General features: G+C 38.4%; 1 protein-coding gene across 6 annotated transcripts in view; it reads right to left on the reverse strand.

Moving 5' to 3' along the window:
• Positions 1-17,610, reverse strand: part of HYCC1 (hyccin PI4KA lipid kinase complex subunit 1) — a 93,377-nt gene that overhangs the window by 12,081 nt on the left and 63,686 nt on the right. For all 6 annotated transcript variants that reach the window (XR_003679906.2, XM_028490103.2, XM_024128463.3 and 3 more), the window contains exons 8-10: positions 9,725-9,841; positions 6,670-6,757; positions 5,808-5,967 (exon numbers count right to left, since the gene is read on the reverse strand). Coding sequence is in view for 5 of the 6 variants with exons in the window: in XM_028490103.2 (XP_028345904.1) it covers positions 5,808-5,967; positions 6,670-6,757; positions 9,725-9,841 (365 nt within the window). In the remaining variant the exon portion in view is untranslated. The remainder of the gene's footprint in view (positions 1-5,807; positions 5,968-6,669; positions 6,758-9,724; positions 9,842-17,610) is intronic.

Raw genomic sequence — 17,610 nt, forward strand, 5'->3', positions numbered from 1 at the left:
CCTTTACATAGTGCTTTAAAGCATACCGAAATGCTTTTCACTGACTTGTCTCATTATCTCACAAATACACAAGTGGAAAAATGGTGGGCAGTAATAAAGAATTAGGATTTCACTAGATAAGACTTTAATCAGATAACTAGTTGGCAAAAATTAAAAGCACTCATTATTTGCAACCATAACTTAATTAGGAGACTTTTATGGAATGAGTATTTCAACAACCATTTTAAAAGAAAGGAGGAAAGTTGTTACATTGTTCCAAGTATAGATAATTTTTTAAAAAGTGGAAGAAGAGTGAGTCATAATGGTGGTGGTGGCAAGGAAACAGACAAAGAAAAAAAATAGCAATTAAATTTGCTCTGGGAGAGGAGAAGGAATGGAAAAGTACAAGGAAATAAATAAGTATAGATTGTATAATAGAATCTTGTAGAGAATCATTCAGGGATTTAAGAAAAAGGGCTCTCATAGCTGAAATGGTAGATAATGAAAATAGCTTTAGAAGCAACATTTAAGAATAACTATAGAACAGAAGCATAATTATAAAGAAATACCTTGTTTTCCTTTTAGCTCTGTTTTTTAAACGTAATAAGTATTTAAGAAAATAAAACTGCATTTTTATTATTAATTTAAAAAATTGATTATTTCACTGTTTTATCTTATTTTTCTTATTGGAATTTTCATCTTGATTCTTGTGACGGTCACAATCTACTCACATTCTTCTCTTACCTTACTTAATGCTTTTTAAAATATTTATTCAATTATTATCTTTCTCTAATTGCATTTTACTTTCAAATTATGACTTCTAAATAGCCCTCAATCTGTAGGTGGCTCAAAAATCTAGGTTTAAAAAATACACACTAAGTGAAACACAATACGCTTAAAAGAATTAACAAATATATATAAACAAATCTATATAAATATATATAAAGCTATTAATTCTGAAACTATGACCCTTGAAAGTCAAAAGCAGCAACTCGGGCTTCCCTGGTGGCGCAGTGTCTCAACCACTGCAGGGGACACGGGTTCGTGCCCCGGTCCGGGAAAATCCCACATGCCGCGGAGCGGCTGGGCCCACGAGCCATGGCCGCTGGGCCTGCGCGTCCGGGGGCTGTGCTCCGCAACGGGAGAGGCCACAGCAGTGAGAGGCCCGCGTACCGCAAAAAAAAAAAAAAAAAAAAAGCAGCAATTCTACATTGTAATTTTACTTTCCAAACATATGTATTGACATGGAATTAGGAATTCATTAAAACTTTCTCAAAAATTTATACACGAAGTTTGAAAACACATTAAGTTAAGCCACGCCCGTACAATATTAAAATAATTAAGTGAAAAGTGGGGAAAATCAGGCAAACACACTAGTTCTCAAACATGTCTCTCCAAAACAATACTTCAGCTGAAACCAACCTTTCTTTAAAAATCACCCTATTTAGTCACTGTCTGATCAAAATTAAAATTACAGGGCCTTGCGACATCTCCCTGGCTTGGGATGTTGATAGGGCGGATAAAGCATGTTGACAGAGGGCAGTCGTCAGAGGGTATATGGGAACTCTGTACTTTCCACTCAATTTTGTTTTGAGCCTTAAACTGCTCTTAAAAATAAAATCTATTGGGCTTCCCTGGTGGCGCAGTGGTTGAGAGTCCGCCTGCCGATGCAGGGGACACGGGTTTGTGCCCCGGTCCCGGAAGGTCCCACATGCCGCGGAGCGGCTGGGCCCGTGAGCCGTGGCAGCTGAGCCTGCGTGTCCGGAGCCTGTGCTCCGCAACGGGAGAGGCCACACAGTGAGAGTACCGCAAAAAAATAATATAATAAAAATTAAAAAAATAAAGTCTATTAATAATAATAATTTAAAAATTGAACCGTCCGAAATATAATTCTAGAAATTTGGGTTGTTATTTAACAATAATAAGATGATGGCAAGGGATATATGTTCTGAAATGTGTGGAAATGCTAAAGCTAAAGTAATTTTTTACCTTCCAAAAGAACGTTTTCCAATAAAATATAAACATAGATAAATTCTTAACTTTAAGAAAAGAATGGCAGATCTGTGAAGCTTCAGAGAATCCTGAAATATTGATACATTCTAAAAGAGCTCAGAAAAAAATTTTTGAATGCAAATGATTAAAATTGTTCCAAATTAATTTTTGAAAGACTAAACCATGAATTGGTTTTGGCTGTAAAGATAAAGAGATTTTTTCTGTTACAAATAAGAAAAAGAATACATGTGATTAACTGCTCCAATTTAATGTATTTGTTTGAGTGTGCAATTTTTGGTGACTCAGATGTGCAAACACATTAATGGCTTAATTATCTATACTCCTTAATGAAAAAGGGAGATGGAAAGAAAAAAAGAAAGTTCTGCTTGGCTGCTTCTGTGGGACAACCTCATTTACTCCTGCCCCTCTTCTCCCCAGCTAGGATGGAAAATGGAGAAAAAAGGAGAGAGGCAATAATTAAAGACATGAATATGGAAGCAACCTAAATGTCCATCGACAAATGAATGAACAAGGAAAATGTGGTATATATACAATGGAATATTATTTATCCATAAAAGAAGGAACTTCTGTCACGTCTAACAACATGGATGGACCTTAAGGGCATTATGCTAAGAAATAAGTCAGACAGAGAAAGACAAATGCCATATGAGATTCCTTATATGTGGAATCTAAAAAAACTCCTAGATACAGAGATCAGAGGTGTGAAGTGGGGGTGGGTGAAATGGGTGAAAGTGATTAACAGGTATAAACTTCCAGTGATAAAAACATAAGTCTTGGGGATGTAATGTGCAGCATGGTGACTATAGTTAATAATAAGACTATATGGTGTACTTGAAAGTTGCTTAGAGGAAAAGATCTTACAAGTTTTCATCATGAGGGGAAAAAAGGGTAACTGTGTAGAAATGCATGTTAACTAGACTTACTGTGATCACATTTCACAATATATCCATATATTGAATCATTATGTTGTACACCTGAAACTAATGTTATATGTCAATTATATCTCAATTTTTTAAAAAGACACAAATAAAAAAGAGAAAAAAAGGGAAGAGATCCAAGAAAAGAAAAAAAAAAGGGGCCAACTGCTTTCTTCTTTCCCAACACTAGCAATAACAAGCAAAAAGACAAGGAGTAAAAAAAAAAGAGTATTCCTTAAAGTTCATGTTTCTTGTCCCTTCTCCTTCCCCAACCCTCATCATCACTGCCTTAAAGTTGCATATTCCATATTCCTACCATATGATACAGTTCAGGGTCTGGGAAGAAATCCCTCCTCCTGGGAGGGTTGATGTGGGAAGGGAATGGTAGGGATAGAGGTGGAACACGAAACACATTTAGCATTCCATCAAACAAAGAAACTCTAAATGTGTTTTCACACAGTCATAAACTAAGCTTACATTCTACAGTGCTGTGTTTCAGAAACATTATGATAAGGCTTTTGTGGATCACCCTGGAATCCACATGCCCTTTAACATTGTTTCTGCAAAAATTAATGTATAAATAAAATTGTTATAATTTATATATATAATTCATATGTGAATGTAATATAATAAACATAATTTATATAAACAAATTTAATTTAAAGATCCATTTACAACTTGAGAATGATCTATATATTTAAGAACTATAGTAAAGATACCTATCTTCCCCACAAGAAGCCAGCGTCAGCTAGAGCCCAGGACAATGATAAGGTGTTCAAATAGGAATCAGGACAATGGAGATGGAAAACAGAAAAGCTTTCGATTCAGCAAAACAGGGTAACAATGAAAAATACTGCTCTAGGAAGGAAAGCCAAGACTACTCTAAAAAGGGAGAATGCAACCTACCTGTAGAGATAAATAAGGACCTTGGACTAGGAATATTTTAGAGTCCACTGGATAAAGAGAATTCACACTGCAGAAGAGTGGTAAACAAGACAGCTACATTCTACATCCGCCTGACTTGCTATTCGCAGTTCGTTCTCTTTAAATCCTCATCCTTGACTTTTTTGTTATCATAAACAGGAGTTGCCCAAGTGTTAGACTTGTTAAGATTGAATAAGTGTAGGGAGACAGGTGACAAGTAAGGTTAAGGCTGTAGCCTTAAGACACTGTGCCAACCCTTCAAGTGGTAGCCAATATAAAATCTGGAAGATATGTAAGAATCTAGTATATACAATATATTCAAGTAGTCTTTTCTCGTTTTGGTAATTTACTGCTATACAATATTTCTGGAAAATGATTTCTATTTTATTGCACGGTACACATCTTATTCCATTAAATGCACTTACGGACACATACACAAATCTTCTTTCACACATACATACATGCAAATACAATTAAGCTTCAATATTTCACATTTTTAACTGCAGGACCTATATTTTTCCCCTAGTTCCCAATATGTCCACCTAAATAGAAAGAAGGGAAAGTGAAAAAGGAATTAAAATTCATTCTTGCATTTCCTGTAGTGGTAATTTTGGAGCAATTATGGCCACAACGGATGCATACGATCTGGTTCATTGCCTCTGTGTATATTTTCACTTGCTAATGCTTAAACAGAAAATGGATCTCTAGGGGAACATGGTGATATCTAATTAAATGACTTTCTACCTGTAATCTATTCCCAAACTGTAGCATAATTTTCACCAAAGAAACTGATGTATGTTTAGACGCTGACTATATGTTTTAAACAGTAGCATAATTTTCCTTGATAATGGCAAATATTTACCACCTCTTTTGTGCCTTCCTAAAGGACTTCCAAGAATTGGTCACATTACTTTAAAAAAGGAAAAGATTGAAAATGATCATTGGTTAAGCTGGAAAATTTCATCATCATTTTTTTTTTTTGGACATACTGTCTCCTAGATTCCCTGAGTAGAAACAATGGCAACTGTTCTCATCATCAACTTTCTATTTCGTCGTGAATAATCTCACTCTTCTCACTTTTGCATTTTCTCTATAGATAGCATAGAGACAACTGGAACTATCAAATATACCAAAAGGAGCTACCATTTTCATTGCAGTTTGTAGGAAGGAGAAAACAGACAATCGATTTTGTTTTACTCCAATATATGTTTGCTTGGAGCAAAGAAATGGCTTTTTGCTTCCCATTCTATGGTTAACTTCTAGGAAGGTGGTAGTAATCCCCTTACACTGATTCTTGCCCACTACAACAACTTCTAGGTAGGAGGCGAATTATCAAAAGAATAAGAAATTAAATAAAAAATAATAAGTTATAAGAGAACGGAGAGAGATTGAAAGCATTAAGAAGGTCATGGTAAATAAAATTCACTTCCAGTAGAATTTTTAAATAATAAAGTGAAGCAGTCAAGAAGGGACAAACAATCTTACAAGAAAATTAACTTCTAGAAAATAGAAATGCCTAGAGTTGTATCAATACCATGGGATTCTTTACCAAGACGTCCAGAAGAAAATGTTAAAGTCCCTATTGATTGTTCCATTTCAATATGCAAGTTTACCTGCTAAAGAGTTGAAAAATCAGAAACATTAAGGAATATTTGCAAACAGTTGTGAATAGAAACCCAAAATGTATTAATAATTGAAAAATGCATTTCCTACTCTCCTACTGTGTTGAAATAAAATTTAAAAGCCAGTACAATGTTTAAATAAATTTTCATCCGTATATGTAACACAAGGGGCTCTGTATTCTTATTGCCTGCCATTCATGGATAACAAATGAAAAGTTAAAGGTGATCCAACAGCTCTTTATTCCATGCCACTATGATATTATTTACTAAATTTAGAAGTTACAGCACCTTAAGTACAGAGAAGGGGACAGCAATAACAATCCTCTAATTTGAGGAGTGTTTTATTTCTTACCGTGTCTTTTCCACCTATGACCTCTTATTGACATGCTGGTTACTGCATTTCTCGATATTCTAGAAGAAGTTGGTGTGATTTCAACTTGAATACACCTTGTACCCTCCTTACTAGATTTCATGGCACCATGAGGCAATGAAGCCTGTATTGCATTGGCAACCTAAGAAGGGAAAATATAGTTCAAGATTGGCATTAAACAGATGTATTATTATACCCTTAGATAAAACAAGACGCTAAATTCTTTTTTCAATTTTGTTTATTGAAGTAGAGCTGATTGACAATGTTGTGCCAACCTCTGCTGTGCAGCAAACTCGCTCAGTTATCCACAGACAGACACATTCTTTATTTATAGTCTCTTCCATTATGGTTTATCCCAGGATACTGAGTATAGTTCTCTGTGCAAGACATTGGGACCTTGTTGTTTATCCCAAGATGCTAAATTTTAACAGATTTTTAAAAAGAATAATTTCTTCAAGATCTTTCATAAGATCCTCTAAAATGAGGAGTAAGAACACAGAAGGAAACATGGTTAAAAATATATGTGATGAAATTTAAAATTCCAAAATACTAAATTATATTTCCAAATGCCTAATGCTAATTAATAAATGCAGCTTGAGCATGTTAATGAGAATATTCTTAGAAGTGAAAATGACTATTCATATCAGGCTAAGACGTTAGCCTAATGAAAATTTCAAATTATATATACCTTTTTCGAGTAACAAATTTTTCTACTATAACAGGAACATGAATCATTGAGTATTAATAATGTATTAATGCACTACAAATGGCTACTTCTCAATTTATAGTTCTAAATTGAGAAATTTTAAATTACAAAATTTACATAAATAAGTGAGACACCTACCAGCAATGGCTCTGGATATAATTCTAGCTGGGCTCTGTATATAATATCATCCAATGCTTTTTGAGCTAGATCCCATTCTCCATTATAACTATAAAATTAAATGAAGTACAATTATTTTAAATTAACTCTATATAACTGAACAAGATATAATGAGAAATTGTTTATCTTTAGTAAGGAAAATAATAGATCGTATTAGCCCATTGCTTAGCATTCCCCCCTCATTAAATATCTATTTCTAAATCTTTGAATTCCTTTCAACTGTATCTGAAAGCCTATTAACAGCAAAGAAAATTTTACAGATGTACATTTCTTCTCTAAAGAACATGTCTATTTATAGAACAGACAGCCCAAAAGCTAGGCAATCTCAAAGCACTTTAGGCTTTCAAAACAAGTCAGAGCATAATAAATTATATACCTTAGAATAATGTTCAGAACACTTTATGATCAAACTACTCTGTAACTCCCATGGTTTTTAATGAAAATCTACAACTACTGTGGCTTGCAGCATCCTTAGTTACTTCTTTGCATTCACATAGTCATTTAGAAGTGTACGTGACATATGCTGCAAATATCACAGAGATATTGGGAAAAAAGTGCATGTGTATATTAATTTTCAAAGATATGGCCAAACTCTTCCTAAAAACTGGCTAAATGATGGAATGGACAGAGAAATAATGGCTTGCTCATCTGACAACAAAATAAAGAAGTGTGAATTACATCAAGCGTGCAAGTGAGGCCTAAAATATGGAAGCAGCATTGCTCTCACCCTAAAAACAAGATAAAGACAGGTAATCTACAAAATCATAACTTCTCATGAATCCAACAGGAGCTAAGGTCACAGGGCAACCAAGTAGCCCGAAACCCAATAGCAGCCAGGTGCCCTTGAAGAGAGTGAGGCCACAATGCAAGTGGGTAGAAAGAATTCAGCTAAACTTTTCAACAAATTTCTAAAAGCCAGGTGTGGGCCAGTACAAGAGTACAAAAACTCTGGAAGCAGATACAAGGGGACGTCACACCCACTCATAAGCTCTTCTCCACAAACCACCTTTAGGCACTCATAAGAAAAACTAAGCGCAAGGCAGGGGACCAGAGAAAGCTGCTCTTGGTAGTGCAGGCCTGAAGGAGAAGAGTGGCCACCAGAGCAGGAAAGGCACCAAGATCCAGCCAGACACTTTCAGTGGAACAAAAGTTTAAAGCCTTTGGGGAAAGAGCAGCAAACCGTTTCACCCCGAGGGTGGAGGTGAAGACCAACTCACTCTCGCTGTGAGGGAGAGAAAAAGAAAAAAAGCCTCTACATGTAGGGGAGGATCAGGAAATCATCCTATGCTGAGAAGAAGGAAGGCCAGAGGTCTCTTACCACTGGAGGAGGGGCAGGACCACTGAGGAATTCCCACCCAGATAAGCAGGGACGTAAGGCCTGCTTAGAACTGAGGCCAGACGAGGACAACAGAAAACACCACTTCTCCTCCCTCCCACCCCCAACCAGGCTAGTACACATCTAGAAACATGCAGCAGCACTCTACTGCTGGAGGAGGGGCAAGAACACGGAGAGAGACCCTCTCTGAGGTATAGACACACTGGGAAAGCTAAAAGCTGAGGATGGAGCAAGAGTATTGAGGAAAAACCCTCCAGCAATAAGTAGCAGGTAACATAAAAGGAATTTGAAGTAGGTGGTGCAATATAGGTAATCATAGCAGCAACGAATCCAGTCCCAGCTCACTCCAGCCTACAAAAACTCTACTAGCATCCTAGACAAGAGGCATATCCATTTCCAGGCATAAATAATATTTATCTCAATCTTTACTGTCCTACCCATGAACAAAATAATGATCAATCAAATATTACAAAGCACACAAAAAGCAAGAAGAAAACAACCCACTATCAAGAGACAAAAAACAACCGAACCAAATTCAGAGATGACTCAGATGTTGTACGTATCTGGGAAATTAAAATAACTGAGATTAATATATTAAATGGTCTAGTGGAAAAGAGGGACAACATGTATGAACGGATGGGTAGTTTAGCAGAGAGATAGGAACTATAAGAAAAAGCCAAATGAAAAGGCTAGAAATAAACACAGTAACAGAGATGAAGAACCCCCTCAGTGGGCTCATTAGGAGACTCAACATAGTCAAGGAAAGGATCAATGAACATGAAGATAGATCAACAGAACTTAATCAGAAACACAAAGCAAAAAGGAGAGAAAATAAAATAGATCAGAGCATCTAAGAGCTGTGGGACAATGCTAATGGTCTAACACAGGGGTCAAGAAACTTTTTCTTAAAGAGCCAGATAATAAATATATTGGGCTCGTGGGCCATACAGTCTCCACCGCAACTAGTCAACTCTGTCACTGTAGCACAAAAGCAGCCACAGACAATACATAAACAAACATATCACTGCTTTTCAATAAAACTTTTTAAAAACCAGGGAGCATGCCAGATTTGGCCCAAAGATCATAAATTCTGCCTTCAGTTAAGAAGCTTATAATCTACTGGGGAAAATTAAGGTATCAAGTGAATATAATATATAGTAAGATATGTGTAGTAAGAGAAGTACAAAGTAGTAAAAGATAGGGTGCAAAGAAAAATACTAATATCTCAAGTATCAAGTAAGACTGAGCATCAATATTAGAAATTAATAGCAAATTCATAATAAACCTTAATGAAAGAGGCTCTAAGATGTTGCTCAATAATTAAAATTTCTGGAAATGGAAAAGAGATATTCATTAGGGAAAAAATGCTACTTGGGAATTACAGCAAAAAAAAAAATTGAGTAATGAAGAAAGAAACTGTAAGTGTATTTAGGTGTCACTAATTTTCATTCTGTCCCTGAATTAAAGAAAGACGATGAAGTGTTTTAGTTGGTTACAAATTCTTTGGAATATTAAAAGATATGTTTTAAATAATAAAACTGTTATCAAGATATTGATTCATATTGTTTTCACAAAAATATGCTGATTGTTTATTGAGATTATAATATAGTAACAATAAAATAACAGACTATAATTTTCCAAAGAGATCAAAGGTTAACTTTGTATATGAAATAAACTTACAAGGCAAAATAAATTCCTGTTAACATTTGCACCATGAATCCTGAAGAAACCGGTACCCTGCTACTTATACCTTTGTATTTTCTTACATGTTGTCGAGGATATCCACAAACACAGATTCTAGAAAGACCAAAATAAATATATTTGTAAAATTAGTAAAAATTAAGGTAATTTATTTTTTAACATTTATAAGCCAACAATGTATAAGGTATGTTCTCATAACAAACCAAACAGCAATGAAACAAAGAATCTTTCAAAACAGAACATTTGTCTGTAACATTTTACTGAGTAAGTTACACTGGGAAAAAATGTAGAAAGCTGGGGGTATGTTAATATAAAGTAAGTGAACCAGATTCTCAGAGTTTGTTCACTAATTTTGATCAATCATTATTACTGACCAAATTATTAATGATTTTTGGTTATCATAAAACCATAAAACATGAAACTCAGCACTATTCATCATGAATAGATCAGTGGTATGATCCTCTATTCCCGATAAAGTTCTTGACACAAACTGCAGGCTCCAAAAAAGTATTCTAAAATTAGACTCAAACTTCATACAGTATATCTTAATAAATTTCAGATAGATTGAAAATTTTAACGTTAAAATACCATAAGAGGGGACTTCCCTGGTGGCGCAGTGGTTAAGAATCTGCCTGCCAATGCAGGACATGGGTTTGATCCCTGGTCCAGGAAGATCCCACGTGCCATGGAGCAACTAGGCCCATGCACCACAACTACTGAGCCCACGTGCCACAACCACTGAAGCCTGCGCGCCTGGAGCCCCTGCTCTGCAATGAGAAGCCCACGCACCGCAACAGAGTAGCCCCCGCTCACCACAACTAGAGAAAGCCCGCGTGCAGAAACGAAGACCCAATGCAGCCAAAAAAAAAAAAGAAAGAAAATAACATACTATCATCAGGGAGTGAAAAGGAAAGAATAAGAGGAATGTATAATTATCCCCACATTTATTGGGGGCTTTGGATAGCTGGCTGGCTGGTAGTGCCACTAAATCAATTAGGACAAGTAACATACTGTTTTGGAAGGTGCTAAGTTTCAGATCTGTTTATTTTTCGGTATACAATATAGGTGTCAGTTTTGTCTGTCATGTCCTCTCTCCCACCCCCAATGTCTTCCATTAATAGTACCTCTATCCCTCTTACCTTTAGGAAGTAGTCTCCCCCTATAAAATTAAGTATAACCATGTGATTATGGTGAGGCTGACAATAAAACTGCCTGTGACAAGAGATCGCTACTCTAAGATCTATTTTTCCCTTCTTCCTTTTAATAACATATATAAAAGCACACTGCCCTCCATACTCCCCAACCAATTTTAACTAGAACTATGGCCACCTTCTAGAGACCATATTTCCTAGGCTTCCTTGCATCTAAGCGTGACCACGTGACTAGTTCTGGACAGTGGTCTGTTAACTTCTAGGCTGTACCCTTAAAAGGCAGCTGCTTGCCTTCCACTCTCTCTTTCTCCCTGCTTTCAGGATAGAAGGCAGATGTAATAGTAGTGATCCATCACCATACAGACAAGAGTAACACCATAGGGAATGGTAGAATCTCAAGAAAGAAGGAGCCTGAATACTTTAGAAACAGAGCCAATCTGCCCTCAGACCATCTATCAGCTTGGACTTTTATGTGAAAGAAAAATAAATAGCCACTTTATTTAAGTTACCGTTATTTCTGTTAAAACAGCCAAACCAATATTTAACCTGATACAGTACTCTTCCAATACTACTACTACTACGCAACTTGGCCCTATAGGGGTTTGTATAAGCTTCAGACAGCACAATCGAAACTCTTGCTGGATTGTTTTTCATAGTGAACCTGGGAGAGATGTTCTTTTCCCTGCGTTCACTAAAGGAAGACAATGTAAGCTTTTAGCTGCCTGTGGTCACTGCTCTTACCACAGAGAAGAAGCCTATCTTCAGTAAAAAAAAAAGTACAATGCCAACAGATGAAAATGAGGTGAGAGAGAGAGAGAGGAGAGAATAGCCTGATAACAGTTAAGCCTCTGCATCTAGTTGACCCTGAGGCCAGTTCCACCCCTGCTCTTCCCAAGTACTAACAGCCAAAAACTTTCCCTTTGATATTAGGTAGTTTTACGTAAGTCAGTCAGTTGCAACAGAAAGAGTTCTAACTCTTACAAGGTTATCTATGGGACATCCTGATGAAGATGTTTGCTGAATTGGATACACAGGTTTAGAAATCAGGAAAGAAGTATAGGGTTTAAGAAAGAGAATATCGTCAGAAAAATAAGTTATTGCTGTTATTACACAATTTTTAAAAAACAACATTGCCATAGCTCTAGGATGGTCAATCAACTTTTAAATTTACTTTAGGTAAGAACTAGAGATAGTTCTCTCAATCCACAAAAGAAATAGGATTCCAGGTTCTCTTGTTTTCTCTACTAGCTACCTATAAGGAAATAAGCAGTTATCTGTTAGAGGCTGTATTTACTTCTTTATTCAGAAGTGCAAAGGGTTAGTGTCTTAGTCCGTCTGGGCTGTTATAACAAAATACAACAGACGGAGTAGTTTATAAACAACAGAAATTTATTTCTCATAGTTCTAGAGGCTGGAATCACAAGATCAGGGTATCAGCATGGTCGGGCGAGGGCCCTCTTCAATGCTGGAGAGTTCTTGTTATATCTTCACATGGCAGAAGGGGAGAGGGAGATCTGGCTAAGAACACTAATCCCATTCTCAAAGGCCCCACCTCCTAATACCATCACATTGGGCATTAAGATTTCAACATAAGAATCTGGGGATGGGGGGAACACAAACATTCAGATCATAGCAGTTAGGGGGTTTTGTTTGTTTGTTTTTTAGCAGTTAGTTTTTAATAACTACTAAAACTTTACCCAAACTGTAGCAAATGACTTCAGGAATTTTGCATTTATCAATGAAAGATTTTTAAAAAATAAAAACTGAATTATTTCTTTTAATCATAATTGTACTTAATGGATCACAAATCTGAAGTGGAAGAGATCATCTATCATTCATTCATTGAACAAATAGTTATTAAGTTTTTACTGTATGCCAGGCATTTCTCTTGAACTCTAAGGAGACAGCAGTGAAAAAAACACCAAAGTTCCTGACCTCATGATATTCCAGCAGTTGACAGGCTATACCAAGTGAACAAACAAGGTAATAACAGTGTTATAAGTGCTAAAAGGAAATAAACTGGGGTGGGAAGGTGCTACTATAGAAAAGATGATAATGGAAGATCTCTCCAAGTAGGTAACATTGAGCTGAGACCCCCAAATAATCTAGTGCTAGCCAGCTACAGCATAACTCATAATGGCAACTCTTTACCCTCGTTTCTCCAGTCCTTTTTTTTTTTTTTTAATTAATTAATTTTTGGCTGCTTTGTTTCTTCGTTGCTGTGCGCAGCTTTCTCTAGTTGCGGTGAGCGGGGGCTACTCTTCATTGCGGTGCGCGGGCTTCTCATTGCAGTGGCTTCTCTTGTTGTGGAGCACGGGCTCTAGGCACACGGGCTTCAGTAGTTGCGGCACGTGGGCTGAGTAGTTATGGCTCGCGGGCTCTAGAGCACAGGCTCAGTAGTTGTGGCACACAGGCTTAGTTGCTCCGCGGCATGTGGGATCTTCCTGGACCAGGGATCGAACCCGTGTCCCCTGCATTGGCAGGCAGATTCTTAACCACTGCACCACCAGGGAAGCCCTCTCCAGTCCTTGCTTTTAATAATTAAGAATGCTGATTTACTCATCAGTACTCTGAATGCTCTCTTCAAAGATATTTTTTTCGCATAGATCCTTCACTGAATTTACATAAAATGCAGAACAAAGCAAAAACAATCAACAAAGCTACATATCACATGAATGCCTGACTCCTCTGTTCATCAGAGGGTATCCTGAAGTTGCCTGACTTCCCTTTACAAATCCAAAACACAAGGCCTCGACCTTACGAAAGGGCAGCTAAGTGGCCTAACCTCCACTGCTGTATTAAACTTACTCTGCGGTCACATATAGGTATCTCCCAAATTCACAAACCATGATAAAATAAAATTCCTTTTAGAAGGCATATTTGTCAATACATTTCTTTTTTTTTTTTTTGGTACGCGGGCCTCTCACCGCTGTGGCCTCTCCCGCCGCGGAGCACAGGCTCCGGAGGCGCAGGCTCAGCGGCCGTGGCTCACGGGCCGAGCCGCTCCGCGGCATGTGGGATCCTCCCGGACCGGGGAACGAACCCGTGTCCCGTGCATCGGCAGGCGGACTCTCAACCACCGCGCCACCAGGGAAGCCCTGTCAATACATTTCTGGAAGAAGTTCTAAGTATCAATTTGTAAGTGAGGGAAACTACTGTCATGATTCTCATTCTCTGTTGAGAGATACTCTTGCTGGATTGTTTTTCATAGTGTTCCTGGGAGAGATGTTCTTTTCCCTGCGTTCACTAAAGGAAGACAATGTAAGCTTTTAGCTGCCTGTGGTCACTGCTCTTACCACAGAGAAGAAGCCTATCTTCAGTAAAAAAAAAAGTACAATGCCAACAGATGAAAATGAGGTGAGAGAGAGAGAGAGGAGAGAATAGCCTGATAACAGTTAAGCCTCTGCATCTAGTTGACCCTGAGGCCAGTTCCACCCCTGCTCTTCCCAAGTACTAACAGCCAAAAACTTTCCCTTTGATATTAGGTAGTTTTACGTAAGTCAGTCAGTTGCAACAGAAAGAGTTCTAACTCTTACAAGGTTATCTATGGGACATCCTGATGAAGATGTTTGCTGAATTGGATACACAGGTTTAGAAATCAGGAAAGAAGTATAGGGTTTAAGAAAGAGAATATCGTCAGAAAAATAAGTTATTGCTGTTATTACACAATTTTTAAAAAACAACATTGCCATAGCTCTAGGATGGTCAATCAACTTTTAAATTTACTTTAGGTAAGAACTAGAGATAGTTCTCTCAATCCACAAAAGAAATAGGATTCCAGGTTCTCTTGTTTTCTCTACTAGCTACCTATAAGGAAATAAGCAGTTATCTGTTAGAGGCTGTATTTACTTCTTTATTCAGAAGTGCAAAGGGTTAGTGTCTTAGTCCGTCTGGGCTGTTATAACAAAATACAACAGACGGAGTAGTTTATAAACAACAGAAATTTATTTCTCATAGTTCTAGAGGCTGGAATCACAAGATCAGGGTATCAGCATGGTCGGGCGAGGGCCCTCTTCAATGCTGGAGAGTTCTTGTTATATCTTCACATGGCAGAAGGGGAGAGGGAGATCTGGCTAAGAACACTAATCCCATTCTCAAAGGCCCCACCTCCTAATACCATCACATTGGGCATTAAGATTTCAACATAAGAATCTGGGGATGGGGGGAACACAAACATTCAGATCATAGCAGTTAGGGGGTTTTGTTTGTTTGTTTTTTAGCAGTTAGTTTTTAATAACTACTAAAACTTTACCCAAACTGTAGCAAATGACTTCAGGAATTTTGCATTTATCAATGAAAGATTTTTAAAAAATAAAAACTGAATTATTTCTTTTAATCATAATTGTACTTAATGGATCACAAATCTGAAGTGGAAGAGATCATCTATCATTCATTCATTGAACAAATAGTTATTAAGTTTTTACTGTATGCCAGGCATTTCTCTTGAACTCTAAGGAGACAGCAGTGAAAAAAACACCAAAGTTCCTGACCTCATGATATTCCAGCAGTTGACAGGCTATACCAAGTGAACAAACAAGGTAATAACAGTGTTATAAGTGCTAAAAGGAAATAAACTGGGGTGGGAAGGTGCTACTATAGAAAAGATGATAATGGAAGATCTCTCCAAGTAGGTAACATTGAGCTGAGACCCCCAAATAATCTAGTGCTAGCCAGCTACAGCATAACTCATAATGGCAACTCTTTACCCTCGTTTCTCCAGTCCTTTTTTTTTTTTTTTAATTAATTAATTTTTGGCTGCTTTGTTTCTTCGTTGCTGTGCGCAGCTTTCTCTAGTTGCGGTGAGCGGGGGCTACTCTTCATTGCGGTGCGCGGGCTTCTCATTGCAGTGGCTTCTCTTGTTGTGGAGCACGGGCTCTAGGCACACGGGCTTCAGTAGTTGCGGCACGTGGGCTGAGTAGTTATGGCTCGCGGGCTCTAGAGCACAGGCTCAGTAGTTGTGGCACACAGGCTTAGTTGCTCCGCGGCATGTGGGATCTTCCTGGACCAGGGATCGAACCCGTGTCCCCTGCATTGGCAGGCAGATTCTTAACCACTGCACCACCAGGGAAGCCCTCTCCAGTCCTTGCTTTTAATAATTAAGAATGCTGATTTACTCATCAGTACTCTGAATGCTCTCTTCAAAGATATTTTTTTCGCATAGATCCTTCACTGAATTTACATAAAATGCAGAACAAAGCAAAAACAATCAACAAAGCTACATATCACATGAATGCCTGACTCCTCTGTTCATCAGAGGGTATCCTGAAGTTGCCTGACTTCCCTTTACAAATCCAAAACACAAGGCCTCGACCTTACGAAAGGGCAGCTAAGTGGCCTAACCTCCACTGCTGTATTAAACTTACTCTGCGGTCACATATAGGTATCTCCCAAATTCACAAACCATGATAAAATAAAATTCCTTTTAGAAGGCATATTTGTCAATACATTTCTTTTTTTTTTTTTTGGTACGCGGGCCTCTCACCGCTGTGGCCTCTCCCGCCGCGGAGCACAGGCTCCGGAGGCGCAGGCTCAGCGGCCGTGGCTCACGGGCCGAGCCGCTCCGCGGCATGTGGGATCCTCCCGGACCGGGGAACGAACCCGTGTCCCGTGCATCGGCAGGCGGACTCTCAACCACCGCGCCACCAGGGAAGCCCTGTCAATACATTTCTGGAAGAAGTTCTAAGTATCAATTTGTAAGTGAGGGAAACTACTGTCATGATTCTCATTCTCTGTTGAGAGATACTATCTCCTTCTTAGACTGAGAGAAAACCTGTGAGATTGTTCTCAATATACTGAATTACAAACCACAAAATGATTAGAAAGCCCAATTACAGTGGGGCTGCCTGGAGAGAGTATTTATTTAGAATTTAAAGTAGAAAAGAAAATAGATTAACTACTATCATTAGATCATCAGACCAGTGAGTAGAAACTAGCTAGAAAAAAAGGGAAACAATGATTTTTCTTTTCTTTTTTTTTTTTTTTTTTTTGCTTTACGAGGGCCTCTCACTGTTGTGGCCTCTCCCGTTGCGGAGCACAGGCTCCGGACGCGCAGGCTCAGCGGCCATGGCTCACGGGCCCAGCCGCTCCGCGGCATGTGGGATCTTCCCGGACCCGGGCACGAACCCGTATCCCCTGCATCGGCAGGCGGGCTCTCAACCACTGCGCCACCAGGGAAGCCCCTATTTTTCTATTTTTTAACTTGAGAAATATTTAAAATTTGGTCCAGTTCTATTTCCTATTCGTCTGGATAAAATACATAACTATGAAATAAAACTAACCAATTTCAAAACCTCTTCCTTTTCTGCTCTGCTTTTTAAATAGGAGAGGGGAGGTGAGGAGAAGGCCAGGAGAGCAGAAAAAGTGGGGGAATGAGGGAGAAAAGAGAAAATGGAAGAAACTGCTATACAGTAATGAGCACTTTTCTCATGCTTCTGCTCTTTGAAATTAGGAGCCTAATAAAGGCTGCATCTTCTATCACTTTCCTCAAAAGAATACCATATAGAAAAATAGTGCTTGGGTTTCCCTGGTGGCGCAGTGGTTGAGAGTCCGCCTGCCAATGCAGGCAACACGGGTTCGTGCCCCGGTCCGGGAGGATCCCACATGCCGCGGAGCGGCTGGGCCCGTGAGCCACGGCCGCTGAGCCTGCGCGTCCGGAGCCTGTGCTCCGCAACAGGAGAGGCCACAACAGTGAGAGGCCCGCGTACCGCAAAAAAA

Source organism: Physeter macrocephalus, chromosome 5 (genome assembly GCF_002837175.3).
Source record: "Physeter macrocephalus isolate SW-GA chromosome 5, ASM283717v5, whole genome shotgun sequence".
NCBI classification, from domain to species: Eukaryota; Metazoa; Chordata; class Mammalia; order Artiodactyla; family Physeteridae; genus Physeter; species Physeter macrocephalus.